Raw genomic sequence first — 22,253 nt, forward strand, 5'->3', positions numbered from 1 at the left:
GACAGAAATGTGGACACACCATTAATGTCCGAATATTCAAACGCTACTCAATTTTAAGACGCTCTCAAAACTAGTTCTGTCCCTATCAAATCTTTATAAAATGACAGAGATAGCACGATATTTAAGTACAACTTATAATTGAGTAGCATTTCATTATTCAAGCGTAAGTCATTTACCATTTTCTGATTGGAAAAGCAAGAGGCAATGTTTAAGAAAATAATCTTTAATTGCAAATTTCAAAGAAGTAATTAAGCTAAATATTACACTCACTATCAGACGACCTGAGGTAGTTGTCTCTCAGTTGAGATCTCTTTCCTAAGCCAAGCGCGGAGCCTTGCTTTCCTCGAACTAAGAACAAAAAAACATTTAGAGGATCTGACAAAGTAACAATAGGGATGATGACTTGCCTATAGATATGTGAAATATATAAAGATTTTAATAATTCTCTTTGTGTTGAATAGTGCATTTATTGAGGAAGGCTATATGCTATACAACATCACGCTATGACCAATAGGAACCAAGCAGAGCAGGTGAAACCGCGCAGAAGTAGCTACTCACCAGGAACAGATGGGTGACGGAGCACGACCATGTTGTCTCGTAGCTGTGATCTCTTGTCTCCTACTGATATGGCTTCGAAAGGCGATTTCGTGCGAACTGGGAAAGAACATGAAAAATAAATTAATAAGTCATAGTACTTACCATGAAGCAAGTACAAAGAGGAGATGCCATAATGTGATTGTGCACTGTGACATAGAAAAAAATACCCTGCCTATAAGTAATAAGAGGGAAGATAGGTTATAAGCGCTCAGAAAATGGCACATTAAAATGTGGACAATTGGCAACATTTATGTAGTATAGGACCTAGTCTTTCTATAACGCGGGTGCGGGCGCCTCGCTGTTAACAGCTGAACATACGAAAACACGCGGGCGCGCGAAATTTGGTTGTTTTGTTATTGTAATAAAAATAAAACTAATGAGTATACAAAAAAAGTTTCTTTGGAAAAGTTATTTCTAATCATGAGTACAATCACGTGTTTAAATATCGTTCCCTAATTATAATTAGTGAACATTATATGGTAATTATCAGTCACCATATATATGTATAATAATAAATCAGTCTCAAAACTGTGAGTGTTGATACTTACAGTCAAACCCAGACTTCACAATCTTCCTGTTGTCATCGTAGAAGATATCGTACTTATAGTGGTGGCTACTGATCTGAACCCGCTTCGGAGCAGCATTGAAGTTCTTCACATGAGGCATCTTCCCCAGAATATTCGGGTACAGCTGTGGTATCTTCTCAAACGGGTATCTTATCTTAGCCGTGGACGGAGTCTCATTCATCGACGGATCCACATATTCAGTCGTACTCTTACTCTCCTGTGTAGAAAACTCTGTTGATGTCGTAGTTGTCTTATCACGCTCCCTAAATATGTCTTTGTAGAGCAAACCATTGTGCATCTCATCTTTCACTGCAAAGTCAAATTTTGGGGCGATCTCAGGCGTTGTAGGCGGTGAAGCCACTGTAGTTTCTGGTTTCTCAGTTAATCCTGTGTATGGAGGCATGGTCATCACATTATCCTCCTTCTTATACGAAGGTAACGCATAAGTTTCATAAGTCTGCGCAGTAGTCAGCTTTTCAATATCATCAAAGTTGATTATAGTGATTTCTACTTCTTTGTTCTGAGGACCAACAGTCACTGTGTCGTGATGCGACGCATGTTCTGCTTGCGTGCCTTTCTTCTCGAAGAGTCGTTCTTTCATTTTCTTCTTTATCAAGTTATAGTAATTATTGTCTTCTGGAACCGCTTTATCTGGTTTCTCTGACGCGACTCGTGGCACTTTGCTAATCTCACTGTACCTCTTGTGTCGGTCAAAATCGTCAATTGAATCATCATCGAAGGACTGCTTCTTACTGTTCACCTGTGGCCGCGGGGAAGGTTTAGCTTTCACCATGAGCTGGTTGGTGTAGTTGATAGATTTCAACAGCTCACTGTTCATCTTCTTCAAGCTGTCTATTTTCGCTAGTTTCCGAACACTTGCCTTAGTTACTGAGACGCGAGGCTTCATGTTTGTGCTGTGTGGAGAAGTGGGCCGTTTGTGTGCTCTAGTGGCCCAGTTATCGTTGAAGGTCGGTAGCTCCAGGGTCGGCGAGGTAACAGTCTCCACGTCCATCATATGTTCTTTCAGAAACTTGTTGAATTCGTTCGGTTTCATCGGTAGCGGTGTCGTAAAGTACTGCATTGGTGGTTTGTTGGTCTTCAAAAATGGTGTCAACTATAAAATTGAATTCATTGTTCATTGTATACGTTTATTAGTATAATAGTAAATAATATAAATTACTAAAACTTAAACTTACCTTACTTAGCTTCTTAGGAGTCTTGCTGGCTTTCTGTGAATCTCTAGCTGTAAATAACAAGTCAATAATCTTTACCAAGAAAAGGAAACAATTCTTGCAAGTTACAAAGTTATCGACTGGACAACCTCTGCACTACATGAGCTGCTGTTTACATTTGAACATTAGCTCATGACGATACCTAAGTACGTGTGTCGCCTGGACAGTCTACGCTACATGCTTGTTGACTGGACAACCTCTGCACTACATGAGCTGCTGTTTACATGTGAACATTAGCTCATGACGATACCTAAGTACGTGTGTCGCCTGGACAGTCTACGCTACATGCTTGTTGACTGGACAATCTCTGCACTACATGAGCTGCTGTTTACATGTGAACATTAGCTCATGACGATACCTAAGTACGTGTGTCGCCTGGACAGTCTACGCTACATCCTTGTTGACTGGACAATTTCTGCACTACATGAGCTGCTGTTTACATGTGAACATTAGCTCATGACGATACCTAAGTACGTGTGTCGCCTGGACAGTCTACGCTACATGCTTGTTGTCTGGACAATCTCTGCACTACATGAGCTGCTTTGTGAACATTAGCTCATGACGATACCTAAGTACGTGTGTCGCCTGGACAGTCTACGCTACATGCTTGTTGACTGGACTTCTGCACTACATGAGCTGCTGTTTACATGTGAACATTAGCTCATGACGATACCTAAGTACAAGTGTCGCCTGGACAGTCTACGCTACATGCTTGTTGACTGGACAATCTCTGCACTACATGAGCTGCTGTTTACATGTGAACATTAGCTCATGACTGTACTTAAGTTCGTGTGTCGCCTGGACAGTCTACGCTACATGCTTGTTGACTGGACAATTTAAATGACTACATGTGAACATGTAGATAGTACGTCGCCTGGACAGTCTACGCTACATGCTTGTTGACTGGCCATCTACACTACATGAGCTGCTGTTTACATGTGAACATTATGTTTAGTATACTTACACAGTTTCTTGACTTCTAACCCTTTGGTTATGGTATCAGCGTCATCGTCGTATGCCATAAGAGTGGTATCGACCAGGATCGCAGGCTCCTTCGTCTCGTAGAACGAGGAAGAAGGATCTAACAGGTCGGGGCTACCTAAAATTGAAATACTAGAAATGTAGATAGACATAGTTCTTGCATTATGTAGCAACTAACTAGTGAATTTTTAAGATCTGAAGATTAGTACAGTGAGATGCTAGAAGAGAGTGCTATGTTCAGTAGTCAACGTCAGGTCAAGTCGCTTAGAAGAGAAATTCACTCTGTAAGAAGATTAGAAGAAAATTCACTTAGTAACATACTGAATAGAAAAAAATCTTTGATAGGTCCTGGTTTTTATCCCAAGGAGTGTGCTATAACAGGAGTTGCACCATAGGGGCTCCGAAACAGGTCTAATAAGAGGACTTGGTGCCCTTTATCGGTTTTGATACCAACCAAGGTGGTTTTAGTGAAGTAAAAATCCTACACTCCACAGTCTTTTATCCCCAGAAAGCTAGGCGCCTTTTGAAGGTTTCCCCCCTCATCTACTACTAAATGAGAGCTACTCTAATTCTACAATGACAATGAATCTTTACCATACCTTTGATCAGTTTTTCATCATCATAAGCGTTCAGTCTGTTCAGTTTCTTGATAAAATCACTCGACTTTTTCCTCTTTCCAACTAGGACAGGCTTATTATACTGGTAGTACTTGGCCTCACCTTTGATCAGGAAATCTTTGCTCGTTACTATCGTGTTATCATCCATGGCCACGCTCCTTATCACACTCTGCCTATTCAAACCAGGACTCTTCCTCAAGTCAGTAAACGCCATGTGTAAATACGGCTCCATTTTCTGTGAATTATTTGAAGATGGCTCAATCGAAGCTAAGTCTGCTTCAGCCAAATACTCGTTCATTTCCTTTAATTCCCTCATGATCTCGCTCATGTTTGGAGTCGTGAAACTGTCTACAGGGTTCGACTGGACATTCTGCAAGATATCATTCCACACTGGGCTTGGTACTCTGTCCAGGTTCAGTATATCGTTGTGCCACATCACCAGGTCATTGAAGAAGTCAGTGTACTTCTTGTTCGCCTTGTCTTTGAGCGTAGAAGAATAAAATTGGTTGGATTTTCCAGGAATCTTATTATCAGTCACTGAATTCCTATTTCTTAAGTCACGTGGGTATTCCTTTAGCTGGTCATCATTGATATCGGGGTATTCGCTTCCATCTTCTACTGGAAATTCGTCCATGCTATTCACTTTGTATTGCCGCTTCGATATCGGGAACTTCGCGATTCTTGTCAATTTGGTCTTGATCGTTAGTTCCTCAATCTCCCTTGGGGGTTTAGGAGTCAATATTGTAACGGCATGGTGTTTCTTGCCAGCCATAGTACCTCGTTTGAAGAAACTCGTTGATAATTTCGGATACTCCGTGGACGTGACCTTTTGAAGTTTGTGCTGAATGTTCCGTAGTATGAGGTTCATGTCGTCTAGCGTCATGAGTGGCGTGGCATCTGTGTCGACCAGGTCTGTGGAGTCAGTTTCGTATAGGTCCGAAGGATTGGTCCTGAAGAGTTGAGCGGGGGGTTCGGCCTTGAAGAATTCAGTGGATTGTGTCGTGGGAATTGGGGTTGTGGTGGTAGTGGTAGTGCTGGTTGTGGTACTGCGTTTGGTGACTCTTGACACTGGTGGGACTTTGGTGGCTTTCGTTTTGAGTGGCTTCAACGTCTTCAAGTTAACAGTCATCACATTGTTTGGCGGTTGCTTCGGCTGTAGGGTCGTTTTCAGGGTCTTAGAGACTTTATTGAAGGGAATGTTGCCCTTGTTCTCCGACGGGCTGATGGTGGTCGTGGCTTGGGTAGATGTGGTAGACTTCGTGGTGGCTGTCGTTGTGGTTTTATATGCTGGTGCTGGTGTTAATGCTGCTGGATCCTTTGGAGCTGTGAACAGATTTTTTGTGTTTGTAAAGATAAGATAGATAGCTTATTAGAGCCACCCGGTACCTGATCAGTACCGCGTCGTCGGTTGGCGTCGACGCGTTATCGATAGGTGGTCCACAGGTGGACGATTCGTGGTCAATGAGCAGACGTCGCGCGGTAGAGCTTCTTCGATATATTTTATTTATTATTCATTTTGAAAAAAAAGATTCGACCACCGATTTATGTTTCGTCCGACTGTTCGAAAGAAAGGCTGACAATGAAGCTAAAGAGGAAAGCTGCGCATTGCCAACGAGTCGTCCTCGATTTAAACCTTTGCGGGCAGCGCGTGGTTCGAGGCGAGGGGGTGCAGGTCTTGCCCCGGGTAGCTCTAATGAGCTTTAAAACTTTAAACGTTTTGGTAGTATGAACGTCTTGTGTGTATTTGGGATTTTGGAAATGCTCAGTGACAGCATGGAGTTGTCAAATATAAAGCAATAGGATTAGGTGATATTATTGCTCTATAGCTGGTCCAACTATCCCATATAGTCGCACAGTCACAAGGAAGAGTGCGCTATACAGAATTGATAATAACTTATACATACGTTTCACTGATATTTCCAAATTGCTTGAGTTAGATCTAGTTTAAATATTTACCTGCTTTCACAGTTTCACCGGAGATTGCAACAGCTACCTCACGCCAGTCACCAGTTGGTGCGTCTACCAAACGAATACAATTTTTTAAAGATTATATTAATAACATATTATAGATCTTAGCACAGGCAGAGCCGGATTATTCCTAGGGCAAGGTAGGCAACTGCCTAAGGCCTAGGCCACCATGTTACAGGGGCCCGTCCCAAGACAAGTGCCCTAGCTTTGCATAGGGTCGTGAGACGATCTCCGGCCACCGTAAGTGCGGGTCTGCGGACGGCGAGCAAGGGTAGCTCACCGCCCGAATAGAACCAGACCCGTGCATGCGGCGCGTCGCGTTTCGCGCGCGCCTCAAAGAGCCATCAGACCACCACAGATGGGGTGGAGTAGGGCTGATGCCTGATCCGGAGCTGCGGACTACCTAGTGGGTTTACCGGGGCTCCGGCTCGAAAAGCAGGAGTGGGAACGGGGTGGTTTTTAGTCAGTAAGAGTCTGACACTCCCTCTCGCCTCGCCCAAGGCGAGAAAAGTCATTGGATGATTTTCCCCCTCAAAAAAAAAAAAGCTTTACATAGGGTGGCGGGAGCGCCAAACAAATTTGGGTATATGCGCTTTAAGATTCTTTGGAATACAACTAAAGATAAAAGAAACGGTTGTTTCACAAAATATTTAGACAGAACCAACTCATACAAATAGATTCTTTCTCAAACATATTTTTTAAGGGGGATAATCATTCAAATACTCTTACTGACTAAAAACCACCCCGTTCCTACTGTTGCTTTTCAAGCTGGGAACCCGGTAAACTCGCTAGGCAGTCCGCAGCTTCGGTTCTCAAACATTTAAGATGGACATAACTATTAAAAGAAGATATCAAGCAAGAAACATACCCAATATTTGTGGTGTCACTTGTGGAGCCTGTGGAGTGTACTCCTTGTGATCAGGCAACGAAGGCATCGGTGATTGCAAGGCAGGATCATTGGACAGCAGGGCGCGGTCACTCTCGTCCAGCCGATAATGGTACAAATTGTTCGACGTCGTCGGCTTCGTGACCAAGGCATCAATATCACTGATGTTCGGAATCTGCCTTTGCATCTCATCAATCGACATCGGCTTGTCATACTTCACTGGTTTGAACGTGTCTATGTGTGACGTCACCATGTCGTAATCTGGCATATTTGGGGGTAAAGCATACCCTCCACCTGAAGGCTCTTCTTTACCAGTCTCAGGTTTCACGCGAAACATATCCTTCAGCTTCTTTATAGGGTTGAATCTTGAATGCCTGTGTCCATAGCTGTAGGCATCATCCCCGTAGTAGCAGGACCGCTTCTCATGTTTGGTCTTTGTTTTATTCCTCTTGAAATGGAACTTTTTAAAGAAGTTTTTGAATCTGCTCTTCTTCGGGTTTTCCCGTAGTTTGACAACTGCCGTTTGTCGCGGCACTAGGTCGATGTCCACGTAGCCATATTTGTTCGTTTCTTTCGTTTTAATGGCTGGTTCAGCAATTTCTTCCTTCGATACTGTAGTTGGCTTTTCTTCTAAGTCTTTGTTCATAAAATCATCCATTATAGTGACGCTACCTTTAGCTGTTCTCTTCAATCTATTCAATGGGTTCTCTGTGTACACATCTTCTACAGGTGACCAATCGTCTAAATCCGTCCAGTTGTTTGCTGGATAGGCCTGTCTTCGCTTCCCTCCGAAAAGCTTTCCCATGAAATTTTGTGGCAACATTCTGATTTGCAGAATTGCATCTTCTGTGGCGGTGCTATTGGGCGTTGTCGCCATATAAGGCCTGCTATGGGTCTTCAAACCTAGAACGAAAAAAATAATGTTAATGATTAAAATAATAAGCATACTTCTAGACTGCGATTATATGCCATTATCTATTTAAGTAAGCCAATTTGAGTCGACAGCCGCACATCCAACTGCTCAACCAAAGTGACAATAAGCCAAAAAAATCATAAAAAATATTCGTACCTTTGAAATAAGGGCTTATAGTTTGCTTGCTCTTGAGTGAATCCAAAATCTTCGCGAGATCTTCTAAACTCATCGATGCCGTATCCATAGTGGTTTTAGCGGTTTCATCCGCACCTATTTTGATGTAGACTTGGTCGTTCTGTTCATGCCGAGGCATAGGATTCGTCATATATGCCTTCGACGATTCAGTTGCAGCAGATTTCAGTTCTACAGTCTGAGCAGTGTGGAACTTCTTCGGTGGACCATTGTCGATGAAGAGGTAAAAGTGCTTCTTGAACCAGGAATCGTCGCTTTTGGTGGTAATCTCTTGGTAGTCCATGTCAGTCTCATCTAAAAATCTTCTTCCTCTCAAAGAGGGCAGCGGAGGAATCTTGTTGAGAATAAACTTACCGATATCATCGACACTATGGTGCCTGTGAGCTTGGTACTTCACTAAATTGGAGAAGTTCTGATTATTTTGCTCTTTTTGGAATTTCAAGTAGTGTCGGTAACCGTTCACAAAGTCGTTGTACGATATCTTGTTGCTCAAGCCTTCCAAGCTGGTGTCGGACAGGTCTTGCTCAGTACCAGGGATAGTTGACGAGGTGCCTGAATTGTGAATGTGCTGCTCTGGTTCCGCCATAATTCCCTCTGGTACCACCACGGGCTCTAGGGACCCATTATCTAAATCTGGCATATCAGGAGGATGCATCGACGTATTCACGTTCGCTGACGGCTCAATATAATCATACTCGGGCATGTTACCGCCATCATCGTACAATTTCTCAACCACTTCCCTGAGATTGAAATTAGAGAGTGTCTCAGGATTTCTCTTCGACAACTTGATATGATGTCTCCTCTTCTTGGCAGGTGTCACGTTGGAGGTCGCAAGCATTTTCCTAACGTTTTCTTCGTGAGTTTTTGCCAGCATCTCTTCGTATAGAGTCAGCATCACATAGTCATCATAAGTAGTCCTAGCGAAGTCTAGTTCCGACTTCTCAGTAGCCCTAAGTGTCGGTGTGTCTCTTGCATGTCTGGAGGTAGCCTTTTCCTTCTCAGTAACAGCAGTTTTGCGGCTTGGACTCAGTTTCGGCTTCGTTGTAAGAGTAGTCATCCTTACTGTTGACTTCGTGGTGGTACCATTGTTACATTTACCGCAGCTACTTATTTTATTAAGACCCTCTTTAATCGTGCATTTAGCTTTGTTAATTTCTTTGCGGAAATCGCTGGACACCTTATGTTTGACTTTATTGTAAATGTTCTTCAGTTCCCTCTGTAACATATCTTCGACATTGTGGGCCATGGTTATTGTATCTTCCTTGATCGACCGAGCAGCTATGTAGTGAGGATCTGTACTTGGGCCATTTTGATATATATTTTCATCCTCAGACGATACGGTCCTCTTAGCTTTGTGATGGGACATATCATTGGCTGACACGGTAGCGTCCCTGTGATAACCGGGCGTAGTGTGCGAGAGGATGGGGTCAGCTTCAAACGTCGCCTCAGTAACAGTGTTGGTGATAATGTCGGTCACCATGGGGCTCTCTTGACTAATCCTCGCCATGGCTTTATGTTTGATATCATTTAGTAACTCCTCTATTTGTGCCGTGCCACCAAAATCTACCTCAGTAGCCGTCGTACTTTTTCGAGTCGTCGTATCTGATCCGAATTTTGACACTGATAGAGTGTACGAAGCAGTGGCTTTAGTCAATCCATATTTTTCTTTTAGATGCGCCAGCTGCGTAGATATAGTATCTAAAGAACCGCTGTCGGAGGTAACTGCCTGCGACGTCTCTCCTAATACCTCCGTTGTTTGCGATACCCCCGTAGACACCGATGCCTCCGATGTGACCGACGTCTCGACCGATGAGCCCAGGACTCTCTCCGTCATCTTGTAAGGTTCTACAGTTTTTATTCTGAATTTATTTTTCTGCATGTTGTCGAATTGGGGCGTGATGCCGATTCGTAGCTTGCAGTTGGTGCGAGTCGAGTAAGGATCATTGGTCGATAGAGGCTCATTGGTGGATAGAGGCTCAGTGGTCGGGATAGACTCGGCGGTTGTGGAAGGCACATTTTCTGTGATAGCAGTATCGAGGTCCCTCTTGACATATTTGCCGTCTGGTGGGCGTGGGGCCGATGTATCTTTATTTTTCCTTTTATTCTTGACCTGGCTGGAGAGGTACGTGGTAGTGGCGGTGTACTTTGGTGCTAAATCTCGATTCTTCGGTATTCTCCTACTCCTTGATATGTTTTCATGTTTGAGTTTTTTATCTTTGCCTCTGAATTTCCTCCAGAAACTACCAACTCTTCGTTTCGGTGACTTGTGGTGTTTCGAGTGTTCGGGGGAAGGTTTCGGGCTCAGTTTCTGGGTGGTCCTGTCTGTGTTGGAGTAGAGCTTGGTATCCTGGAAGACATACTCGGGCCTCACGAATTCATCCTTGTAGTCTCTATACTTCTGTTGTAACCTGTCCCTCTTCAGCTTGGGTCCTCTCGTGCGCTCTAAGTCGGTGATAGAGTCAAATATTTCATCTACTCTTTCGTCGTTATCAATACTTTTAGATATAGTGTGGCTGTCAACATGCACCATCAGATATAATAAACTGAAACAGAAGATTGGTTCTGTTAGGTTAGGTTAGGTTAGATTTATGGCTCATCGAGTCCTGCTAGGTTATTCTGTAATTTTCAATCCGAAACATTCGAAGTGAGCTTTATAGTCCGCCATATCATGACGGGCGAGAATGCGATGGAGCTTACTTGGAATGTTTCGGATTGACAATTACAGAATAGCCTAGCAGAATTCGATTAGCCAAAAGGTCGCTTTCATTAATTACTTTCATTAATATTATTAATTTCTGTACTAAAGTACAATATTATGTTAATTTTTTACGTCACCTTCGGTAATAAAACACTTGGAATTATGTTGATATATTTTATTTATTGACAAATATAAAAAAATATACTAGCTACTCCCGCGCGGCTACACTCTCTGCTCGGTTCCTAAATTGATTGATGCGTAATGTTTTGTAGCCAGACAAACAAATTATTCAGCTATATATCTACAACCTGATTTTTTTATCACCAGCCAATATTTTTCTGAGTGATAGGTATTATAGGAGAGAGAGCGCAGCAGTAGTTTGCCCGACGTAGCAGTCACACTTGCGACCACTAGACCAACGAAGCAGTCAGTGTTCTATAGTTTAGTTGTAAATATTATGTTATAAATAAATCTAACAATAATTTTATAAGGTACAGGCAGGTTCTCAAGGTTGTACATGTTTCCTCAATTATTATGAGTTGCTGAATGCAACGTGTTTGATTATAAGAAAATGTATGAATACAGGTAATATAAGAAGGTTATACAGTATAGAGATCACTCATATGATTTAAATGAAACTACAAGTAGTACTCGTCCACAGAAGCATAATACAACTAAATATTTCAACGAAAACTGAAAATTAAAAAATATTAATTTTCAAACAAAATAAATAATGAAATTAATCAAGTATTAAATTCTGTGTGAACAGCTCCATGTTCCTTGACCACAGAAGAGCTGTAATGTTGTAGGTTGTCTAGGAATGTTACGGACATGCGGCGCGGCTGTTATAATGCCGTGTTTGTAAAGAGTGTTAAAATTTTCTCAAAGTTAAATCATAAGAAGTTTCTCTATATGGTATTGTTTGTATTTAAAAATACCTTTTGTTTAAAGTATATTTAAAAACGTAGAACTATATACTATTGTTAGCCCAGCTGTGACATAGGCAAGAATCTTCATTTCTTATGTGTCACTGGTGCGTCTACATCACACTCAGACGAGGAGCAACAATTCATGGATGACACAAGGACTAGCTCTGTACGGGAATCGAACCCGTGACGCATCACCAGCAGCCGGCACTCTTGCTAAATTTCAAGAGACACCCTCAGAGGTCATAGTTTCTTTTCAAAATCAAACTTTGACATGTCATTGGGGAATCGAAGAGGTCCATTTTTGAAATGGTCTATCCAAGTAACTGTCAAAATTTTGAAAAGACCGTAGCTGAAAAAATTGCCTAGGAAAACCCGGATAAAACTAGTCTAGATACAATTAATATTACGCTAGGTGGAATATGAGAAACGGTTGGACCAAAAGGCCTAAGATTATGAGATGGAAAAAATACAGAAGTCCGGACTTACCATAAAAAATTGATAAATAACATTGGCTACTAATTATACAATTCGCTCCTTGCATGATACCATGTATATGTCGATGAACAATCAAATAAAAACTTAAAATTATTACACCACGATCGCACTACGATATGCTCTTGTTTTTCTTTCTGTCATCTCCAGATGTCATTTCAAAGAATTTGGTTTTCTTAAACGTTTTGTCTGTGGCGTCCCCACGGAGGTCGACTGGAGTTTCTTGCTCGTTCTTCTACGTTAAAATCTATAGTTTGGAATCAGCAAATAGTTTTACTAAGTAATAGACGTTGATTTTGTTTTAATTATCTAATACGAATGTAGGTATGTAAGGTCTGATGTCCGTGACGTGTCATTTGACGAAGCCTCTTTTTTTCTCGAGAAGGCTCCAGAAGATTTAGCAGAAGCCTATTGCTGTTGATGTTAGATGTGGATTCTTCGTTTAGTGTGCTTTTCCACCAGAGATGTGCTGTGTAGCTATGTTACAAAGATGGTATCTAAGCTATGAAACTATGTGACCGTTTCCACTGATACTAAGCTATGTAGCTGTGCGACATGTGCTATGAAGATGCGCCGCCGCGAAGTTGAGTATGCAATCACACATTCATAGCCCGTATCTATAGCAAGCATCTTTCCATTTAAAAAACATAGCTTAGCTGAGTCCATTTCCACCAGTACAATGCTATGTGAACCAATGAATATGATTGGTGGAAGTCAAACGCATCCACAGCAACGTAGCATAGCACATCTCTGGTAGAAAAGCACCCTAAAGGCCTAACTCTTCATGTGAGTCAACTAAGGGACTACGCGTTTGACACAGACAAAACAGTAAACTTAATCCTTATAAACTGCGATCTCCAACCTTCTACAAGCATCAGGGTGTGTGAGGGAACCAACTCCTCCTCACTGCGAGACACTCCGGGCGTCGGGGATCGCGCGACGATCTCCGGCCACCGTAAGTGCGGGTCTGCGGATGGTCAGCATCCCTTGCTTGTAGCCTGAACAGAACCAGACCCGTGCGTGCGGCGCGTCGCGTTCCGCGCGCGCCTCAAAGAGCCATCAGACCACCACAGATGGGGCCCAATAGGGCTGATGCCTGATCCGGAGCTGCGGACTACCTAGCGGGTTTACCGGGGCTCCGGCTCGAAAAGCAGGAGTAGGAACGGGGTGGTTTTTAGTCAGTAAGAGTCTGACACTCCCTCTCGCCTCGCGGGAAGAAGTCATTGGATGGTTTTCCCCCCTCAAAAAAACCTTCTACTAAGCATGAAGATTTTGGCAAACACTTTTATGTAGAGGAGATCCGTAATGCAGCAGTGAACTGTCATAATCGGTTGATGATCTAATGAAAAAATATATTTAGTTTGTAACCTTTAATCATAGTAATCTTGTTTACATTAAATTCCAAGCGATTACATTTAGAATAGTACCGAGTACTCCATGACACAATGAGATGACTCATGCTACACAGAAATATTGAACTAACCGATTGACTTCTGAACTTTTAACTGGAATTGATTAGAACATACATAACAAAACGTCATATCGTATCTAGACACACGGCAGTGTGTCCGCCAAGTTCGAGCAAAAAAACCGACACACCGGCCGTGGGTTATATTACACGAACCATTTCGGGCCAAGTTCGACCCACCTATAACTCAAAATCTATTTTATCTACGCATATGAAATTTCTAGTATCTGTGGAGATCTATTTACTTATCTAAAATACAAAATTTCATTAATGTACCTATTGTAGGTCTTGAGATATTGACGTCAGAAAATCGCTATTTTTACTATACACTCACTGACTGACTGACTCACTCACTCACTCACTCACTCATCAAAAACCTAGACCACTTCCAATGGTCGTATTGACTTGAAATTTGGCATGGAGGTAGGTCTTTAGGTCAAGGTAAAGGAAAAAATCTGAAAATGGCCAAGTGTGAGTCGGTTTTAAAAATAATGAAGGTGTAAATTCATACCCCTAAGGAATTGAAACAAAAAAATTATCTATATCTTCCAATGGTCGTACCGACCTAAAATTCGTTACGAAGGTTTGTATTTAGTCAAAGTAAAGTAAAATAAGAAAAAAAGAAAATAAACCTTACAAAAATAAATGAAATCCCACCCAAAACATAAATGTGAAAGGCTGCCAAGTTCGATAATATTGGAATGCTTCGCCTATAAAAGAAGTGAGATCTAAATAAGTACCAAGTTCCATACACAGACCTCAGTTAAAAATGATATAACTTGGCAAGTTTTAATAGAAAATTATACTTGCCAAGTTTGTTTTACTTTCTATGTACAAGTTTTCACACACTTTGTTATAAACCTACTAAACGCAATGAGTCAAGTATATAATTTTCTAATAAAACTTGCTAAGTTATATCATTTTTAACTGAGGTCTGTGTATGGAACTTGGTACTTATTTAGATCTCACTTCTTTTATAGGCGAAGCATTCCAATATTATCGAACTTGGCAGCCTTTCACATTTATGTTTTGGGTGGGATTAACACTACTTTGAACATTAGTTTGATCGAGCAGAGAAAAGTAAAAGGACCCAGATTACCTATGCGCTTTTTTTTTGAGGGGGAAAGTCATCCAGTGACTTCTCCCGCCCTGGGCGCCGCACGCACAGGCCTGGCTCTGGTCGGGCCCCGAGCTACCCTTGCTCGTCGTCCGCAGGCCAATATTAGACACGTATTTTTCTATTTTGTCATAAATATAAGATAACAATAGGTACTTAGATAAAACGAATCAAAGTTTTTTTTATGGAATAAGTCGGTAAACGAGCAGACGGGTCACCTGATGGTAATCAATCGCCGCCGCCCATGGACACCCGAAACATCAAAGGCGTTACAAGTACGTTACAATTTTAGGGTTGGGAATTTGAGTCTTATCCATTGATAAACTAAATTGCACGATATGTCCGCCTTCTAAAGTTAATTTTCAAATGTAGTGTTAGTTGTATTAATGCTATTGTATGTTGGTACGTAGTATGTTGCAGTATTATTATTTTAATGGATTTTCTTGTGATAACCGTTTTATCTTCTTTTCTTTTGCGGGGTTTTACAATTATGCAACCTCACTTTTTATCCCCTAGAAATGCACATTACGGCACGTAATGCCGCTATACAATGTACACCCACTTATCACCATTTGTGTTATAAGTCCCATGTAATAGGGGGTGAATCTATTGCCGTATACTAGACACAATTTCAGACTCCGTGCTAGACTGAAAAAAGCCTAGTAATACTTTGTCCGACCTGGGAATCGAGCCCGAGATCATGTCCGGCAGTCATACTTGCGAGACCACTCGACCAATGAGGCAGTTGCCCAGTTACCTTTAGGCTAATGTGGCTCTGGTAGGGACAAATAAAATATATGTATTCTGATGACACATCCCACGTGTCGTCGTGCATCACACACACGACACGACGTTTATCTTAAAAATAAGGACAACACACAACTTTCCGAATAACTAACTTAAACTACGACCGCTCCGATCTCTATTATATACGTTAATAACAAATTGATAACTCATGAACTCGTCACTATCGCGCCGGACTCCAAGCAAGACGTGTCTTACATAACATAACATTAAATTATAACATTACTCAAAGAATATAACATTACTTTAAATCAAAATGAAGTCATTATTAGTTTTGTTTGTAGTTTGTTTGTCAGTGGTATACGCAAACCATTTAATAGTAGGAAATATAGCTAATAGAGTTATTTTGGCGAACCAAGCCAGGGTGGAATATAATGCTATACCGTTTATCAAGAGGGTCAAATACTTCTTCTATTCACAACCGGATAACCGGCTAATTCAGGTAAGATTTGTTTTATTATAACTTTAGTGAGACATACTAAATTAATTATTACGTTATCGGCTTATTCATGTAATTGTTTGACGAGGAACTCGATTAGTTTCAAGCCATGCTAGAGGCTTATATTCATGAGCAGCATTCCGCGACTCACGCCGCGGCGATTGTCGCGCTGCTACTGGATTTATTAGAAGATCTAGACACACGGCAGTGTGTCCGCCAAGTTCGAGCAAAAAACCGACACACCGGCCGTGGGTTATATTACACGAACCATTTCGGGCCAAGTTCGACCCACCTATAACTCAAAATCTATTTTATCTACGCATATGAAATTTCTAGTATCTGTCGAGATCTACTTACTTATCTAAAATACAAAATTTCATTAATGTACCTATTGTAGGTCTTGAGATATTGACGTCAGAAAATCGCTATTTTTACTATACACTCACTGACTGATTGACTGACTGACTGACTCACTCACTCATCAAAAACCTAGACCACTTCCAATGGTCGTATTGACTTGAAATTTGGCATGGAGGTAGGTCTTTAGGTCAAGGTAAAGGAAAAAATCTGAAAATGGCCAAGTGTGAGTCGGTTTTAAAAATAATGAAGGTGTAAATTCATACCCCTAAGGAACTAAAACAAAAAAAATTGCTATATCTTCAAATGGTCGTACCGACCTAAAATTCGTTACGAAGGTTTGTATTTAGTCAAAGTAAAGTAAAATAAGAAAAAAAGAAAATAAACCTTACAAAAATAAATGAAATCCCACCCAAAACATAAATGTGAAAGGCTGCCAAGTTCGATAGGAATGCTTCGCCTATAAAAGAAGTGAGATCTAAATAAGTACCAAGTTCCATACACAGACCTCAGTTAAAAATGATATAACTTGGTACTTATGAGGTCTGTGTATGGAACTTGGTACTTATTTAGATCTCACTTCTTTTATAGGCGAAGCATTCCTATCGAACTTGGCAGCCTTTCACATTTATGTTTTGGGTGGGATTTATATATTACTATCTTCTGTCAGCGGCTTCATCGTTCTCAGGGGTATAACCTATGTGTTATTCCAGACCATAATTTACCCCTGTTCCAAATTTCATCCCGATCCCGTTTTGACGTGTATGAGTAACAAACAAACATACAAACTTTCGCATTTATAATATTAGTAAGATAGTAAGACTATTGTTATTCATTATCAACATTAAGCATGCTTTTCTAATTTCTATTACTAATCGTGAAAGCCTGTAGCTAATTGACTCTTTGTCATATGTATATGGCATTATTCTTTATCAAAAATTGCAAAGCTGTTAGTTTTCTAAGTAGGTATCTAAGTAAATCAATGTACGGCCAGTGCCAGTCAACTGCTGGACTATGAGCCTCCTCTACATAAGAGAGGTTTTCCATAATCTCCACAGTAGGGAGACAGGTTAAAACCAGAGCTGCGGACAACGTAAAAGGTTACCGGGGCTCCGGCTCAAACCAGGAGAAGGAACGGGGTGGTTTTTAGTCAGTAAGAGTCTGACACTCCCTCGCCCAAGGCGGGAGAAGTCCTAGGATGATTTCCTCCCTCAAAAAAAGGGTACAGAGCGCCGAACGCGTTCTCGTTTCGATTTCGTTAAACGTAAACACATATGTAACCTTCAGTAAAGGCTTAGAGTTTGAGCTAGCAGTTAGGTATTGCAATCCGGTCCGGCGGATCCGGTAATCCGGCGGATCCGGCGTGTTTTTGGATCTACCGGATCCGGTGAGTCGGCGCCGGATCCGGTGGCGGATCCGGTAAAGCAAAAAATACGCGAACGCGATGAAAATGTGACAGAAACAGCAGACGAAAATATAGATTCCAATTCCGATTCTGATTCCATGTCATTATTGCCGAGAGAAAATACTTAAAAAAGAAATGACTGCGTATGAAGTAGAAGGAGTAAAAGGAAAACACATTTTGCTGATCTACAGTTACTTGATGGCGATTAGGCCAACCAGTGTTGAGGCAGAAAGGGCCATTTCTGCCGCAGGTTATATTTGTAGTGCCATCAGAAGCAGACTAGGAGACAGTACAATAAACACTATTTGTTTTCTTAGATCGTTTTTTCGGGCACAGAAATAATTTTCATTTGAATTTTGCATTGCAAAAAATAAATGCTTCTTGTTTTGTTTCTTAGTATTATGAACTGAAGTTGTTGATTTTATAAGTACAAAGGGGTTTGGGTAAAGTTGGCGTCGTTTTGAAGTTGAGCGGCCAGTAATGAAACTTAAATATTATGAAAGAACAGAATACAGCGATCAAAAGCTATTATGGCCATATTTCTCTAAACCATATCGGAACTGAGATATTTGGTTTTATATTGGTAATTGAAATCGAAGAAGTTATTAAATGTTATTGCACTCTTTTGGGTGTCTGCCATATTTTTTTAGGAATGCTAAATAAAATAATTCAAATACAGTGACGTAGATGAATCGAACGGACCCCCAATGTCTTTTATCTATGGGCCGATGGTGTTTAGTAACAGTAACAGTAACAGCTCGTCCCTTACTGTTGTGTGTTACTTTTTACGCTTCTAATCTCTCGTGGACTTGTGGATAGTTATAACGACTTGGCATTTCATTGGACGTTTCATTGACAGACCCAACATACAAAAAAAAAAAAATTACGGTGCATTTTGTATCTATTGCCGACGCAGCTTAAATCGTGTTGGCGGCACTCGTCGTAGATTGTATAATTTGACAGGCTGCTGTTCGCATATAAAGTCCATTATATGGTACATGGGATGGGGCAGATATCAAAATAATCTGACTCCGCCGGCACAATTTTTAGTTACCATTATTCGACATGACATTGAGAACGAAATGGACGAACAAAGTTAATATGTAAATGTGTTTTTAAAAATCATGTAATAAATGCAACAAGTTATAATACTGTGTTTTTATTATTTCCTAGGGTCCAATACTAACGTCACATTGACAGACGAGAGGTCGAGAAACAGTAAAGCCAATAACTAATATCAATCTTCTAATAATATACAATAACTAAGATTTTTTTCACACAGGACGTTATTTGAAGTATTTATAGAGACTACATTTTATATTCTTCAAACTCAAATATCTCAGCTTTGATACAACTTAGGATAAAAATAATTGAACATATATGTGTAATGAACACAGCAGAACAAAGTAACATGAAAATTATTGGTGGCCGCTGAAAAAAAAAATGACGCCACAAGTCCATACAAAGTTACTCAAACCCCTTTAAAAGACTGTTTTGTTATATAACTGTGTAGATTATTAATAAGAGTTTAATAGTATTATTATTACTTTTTTTCGTACTTTCAGATACTTACATAAATAGGTACAGCAATAAGTGAGAGTCAGACTGATTACTTTATTATTAAAAATAGTTTCATAATTTTAAATTTGAATAATTTAAAATTATGAAACTATTTTTTTTGAATTAAAATAAATTTTAATTTGTATTAAACAAATAGTACCAAAAATTACAATTAATACCAAAAAATATAAAAAAAGGTATTTTATTTTCTTTTTATACATTATTATCAAAACTAAAAACCACCAAATACTAGGTTCTAAGTAAATTTAAAATCCGGCCGGATCCGGACGGATCCGGCCGGATTAGCATCAATCCGGTAAAATCCGGCCGGATTGAAAATGATACCGGATTGCAATCCCTACTAGCAGTCTTAACTGAAGGCCCTTCAATAAATACAGCTGTGTTGACAGAAGGTATTGTACCTACTATCTATAGACCAAATAAATAGACTGTATCAATGTTAGAATGCGCGCAAGTTAAGGGTTTAACAAAGGATCTCGGATTGATTCGGTCGAGCAGTATTAGACATTATTTAGTTTTTTTTTCTAAGTTTTCTCGGTAAGTTTGGAACCGTGCCCGATATAATAATATAGCAATAGGCTCACCCTCTATTACATGGGACTTGATGACACAACATGACTGGTGAAATGGCTCATGTACCAATGAATATGATTGGTGGAATCTAAACGCATCCACGGCAACGTAAAATAGCACATTACACGTAACGTAACGGATACCGGGGCTCCGGCTCAAAGCAGAAGTAGGAACGGGGTGGTGTTTAGTCAGTAAGAGTCTGACACTCCCTCTCGCCTCGCCCAAGGCGGGAGAAGACTGGATAATTTTCCAATGTGAAAAAAGGGGTGACGTTATTCTTGTAAAAAACAAACGTCTTTAATTTCGTTGATCTGGTTATTCCATCGGGGAAGTACACACGATAAATATATTATATACTTATTTATGTATTTGTGTTAGATCTATAAGATTCGTGATTCGTCGAATTTCTATCGCTTATAAGAGGAGGAAAGACACGGAATGTGAGTCAGGGGGAAACCCGAAACACATGCTTAATGAATGATCGTTACTACAGTCAATAGTACAATATTTGTATGTCTGTCTGTCTGTCTGAGTGAGGAACAAAAACGATTTGGTACATATTTTTTGTTTGTAAAACGTTGCTCTACGCTGCGATTTTCTCCTGTGTCGTGGGTGCGTTTACAAATGCGTTTATGTGTTTATGTGCGACATACTAAATTACCTAAAAATCACGGTTTACTCCCGTACATTAATGGATAAAAGCTCTACTAGTTTCGAGTCACAGAGGGACTCTTCATTATGAGCAGCGTGCGCAGACGCGGCGACGTCGCATACCCTCTTTTCTAGAATATTTTTGAACATTTAGGCATTGTTACACTTAAATTGTACATATAACTTTAACATATTGTAAGATTATCTTTAACCCGACATTGAACCTATGCCCCTGAGCGTAACTGATAAATTAGATTCGTAGTATAAATGGTACAACTTTATATATGTATTTATAGACATTATTGTAATTTATAACAAAAGATATATACATTTTATAAACTAGCTGGGCCGGCAAACTTTGTATTGCATCCAACATTCTTTTTCTCACCTTTTGAACCTTCCCTGCATCTACACAAATAATTCAAAACTTTGCCAAATCGGTCCAGCAGTTCTCGAGTTTTAGCGAGACTAATGAACAGCAAGTCTATTCTATAATTTGGACTTTGGAAGTCTATTCTATAATTTGGTCTATCTTTCAAACAAATGGTTTTGACGAAAAATGGTTTTAGGACACCAATCACTCATAGGTTTTTTTTTTTGAGGGGGAAAATCATCCAATGACTTCTCCCGCCTTGGGCAAGGCGAGAGGGGGTGTCAGACTCTTACTGATTAAAAACCACCCCGTTCCTACTCCTGCTTTTCGAGCCGGAGCCCCGGTAAACCCGCTAGGTAGTCCGCAGCTCTATATTAGGCTTTATATTAGGTGACCTACCCTCTACCAAGAAATCTCTAATAATGTAATTATTAGATATATTGTCCGGAAATTCCTCTCTCTTGAGCCCTGACCGCCGGTAGTTTGGATTTATCCCGTTACTGGTGGGCTACTACTTTTTATATTTTTAATTTTTTTATTTTTTTTCTAATTAAATATTTAAAAATATAATCAATAAGTAAGGTAATTACATAAATGAAAATAAATAATGAACGACCTATTTCTCTCTATTCCAGGGTATCCAAGCTTTAGACACGCTACACAGTAAGGCCTCCATCAACATTACTGCGGGAGGAGTCGGCTACTCCTACGTCAACCTTCGGCTGAAGAGTGAGCGAGGCAGAGGACTCGCCTACGATATAGGAATCTATGTACAAGACTCATTCTATAATTAAATGTTAAGTTTTATTTATTTTGTTGTGGTTTTATTCTCCTTTAGTTTTAGTTTTATGAGATACTGCTAGGGAGTGGAACTCCTTGCCGGAGTCTTTGTTTCCTGATGGGTATAACCTGGGTGTCTTCAAAGCCCGAGTGAATAGGTTGCTTATGGGCAGACGTGCTCCACCGTAGGCCGCATCATCACTTACCATCATGCGAGATAGCGGCCAAACGTCGACCCATTTAATATAAAAAAAATACAGTGGCTATTGAGCAGACAGATCAAAATTAACTAAAAATCACGGTTTTCTCACGTAAATTATTGGAGAAAAGCTCTAATAGTTTCGAGTCACAGAGGGACTCTTCATCATGAGCAGCGTACGCAGACCTTTCCTCCTTTAATTTACGTGCGTAAAACATGATTTTTAGTTAGTTTAGTATATCTCACGATAGTTATCATAAAAATACTTATAGCAGACAAATCTACTGATGATAAGAAATTGTGCAATAAATAAATCTCCCGACCGATTTCGATCACGGTGGTCAGCCTACCTAACTAGACTAGCCCGCTACGCAGGATGGGGTAGTCTGCACAGTTTATGTGGTGGCTGGGCAACCGAGTGCCTCGTTACGTGTA

At 40.4% G+C, this 22,253-nt stretch overlaps 2 protein-coding genes across 17 annotated transcripts in view; one reads left to right on the forward strand and one right to left on the reverse strand.

Moving 5' to 3' along the window:
• Nucleotides 1-12,234, reverse strand: part of LOC118279832 (uncharacterized) — a 36,436-nt gene extending 24,202 nt beyond the window's left edge. For 12 of the 16 annotated variants that reach the window (XR_007706728.1, XR_007706726.1, XR_007706727.1 and 9 more), the window contains exons 1-10: nt 12,066-12,232; nt 7,917-10,495; nt 6,830-7,750; nt 5,950-6,012; nt 3,976-5,316; nt 3,360-3,494; nt 2,360-2,406; nt 1,146-2,277; nt 559-654; nt 271-348 (exon numbers count right to left, since the gene is read on the reverse strand). Coding sequence is in view for 13 of the 16 variants with exons in the window: in XM_050702482.1 (XP_050558439.1) it covers nt 271-348; nt 559-654; nt 1,146-2,277; nt 2,360-2,406; nt 3,360-3,494; nt 3,976-5,316; nt 5,950-6,012; nt 6,830-7,750; nt 7,917-10,495; nt 12,066-12,088 (6,415 nt within the window). In the remaining 3 variants the exon portion in view is untranslated. Of the gene's footprint in view, nt 1-270; nt 349-558; nt 655-1,145; nt 2,278-2,359; nt 2,407-3,359; nt 3,495-3,975; nt 5,317-5,949; nt 6,013-6,829; nt 7,751-7,916; nt 10,496-12,065 lie in introns of all 16 variants that reach the window. The other 4 variants (XM_050702484.1, XM_050702486.1, XM_050702475.1 and 1 more) reach the window with 3 other exon arrangements.
• Nucleotides 12,235-15,600: 3,366 nt separating this feature from the next.
• Nucleotides 15,601-21,650, forward strand: LOC118279855 (uncharacterized). Its single transcript, XM_035599679.2, has 2 exons — nt 15,601-15,902; nt 21,475-21,650. The coding sequence occupies exons 1-2, from the start codon at nt 15,717-15,719 to the stop codon at nt 21,631-21,633; spliced, it is 345 nt and encodes a 114-aa protein (XP_035455572.2). The 5' UTR covers nt 15,601-15,716; the 3' UTR covers nt 21,634-21,650.
• The last annotated feature ends 603 nt before the right edge of the window (nt 21,651-22,253 follow it).

This window comes from Spodoptera frugiperda, chromosome 22 (assembly GCF_023101765.2).
Source record: "Spodoptera frugiperda isolate SF20-4 chromosome 22, AGI-APGP_CSIRO_Sfru_2.0, whole genome shotgun sequence".
NCBI lineage: Eukaryota > Metazoa > Arthropoda > Insecta > Lepidoptera > Noctuidae > Spodoptera > Spodoptera frugiperda.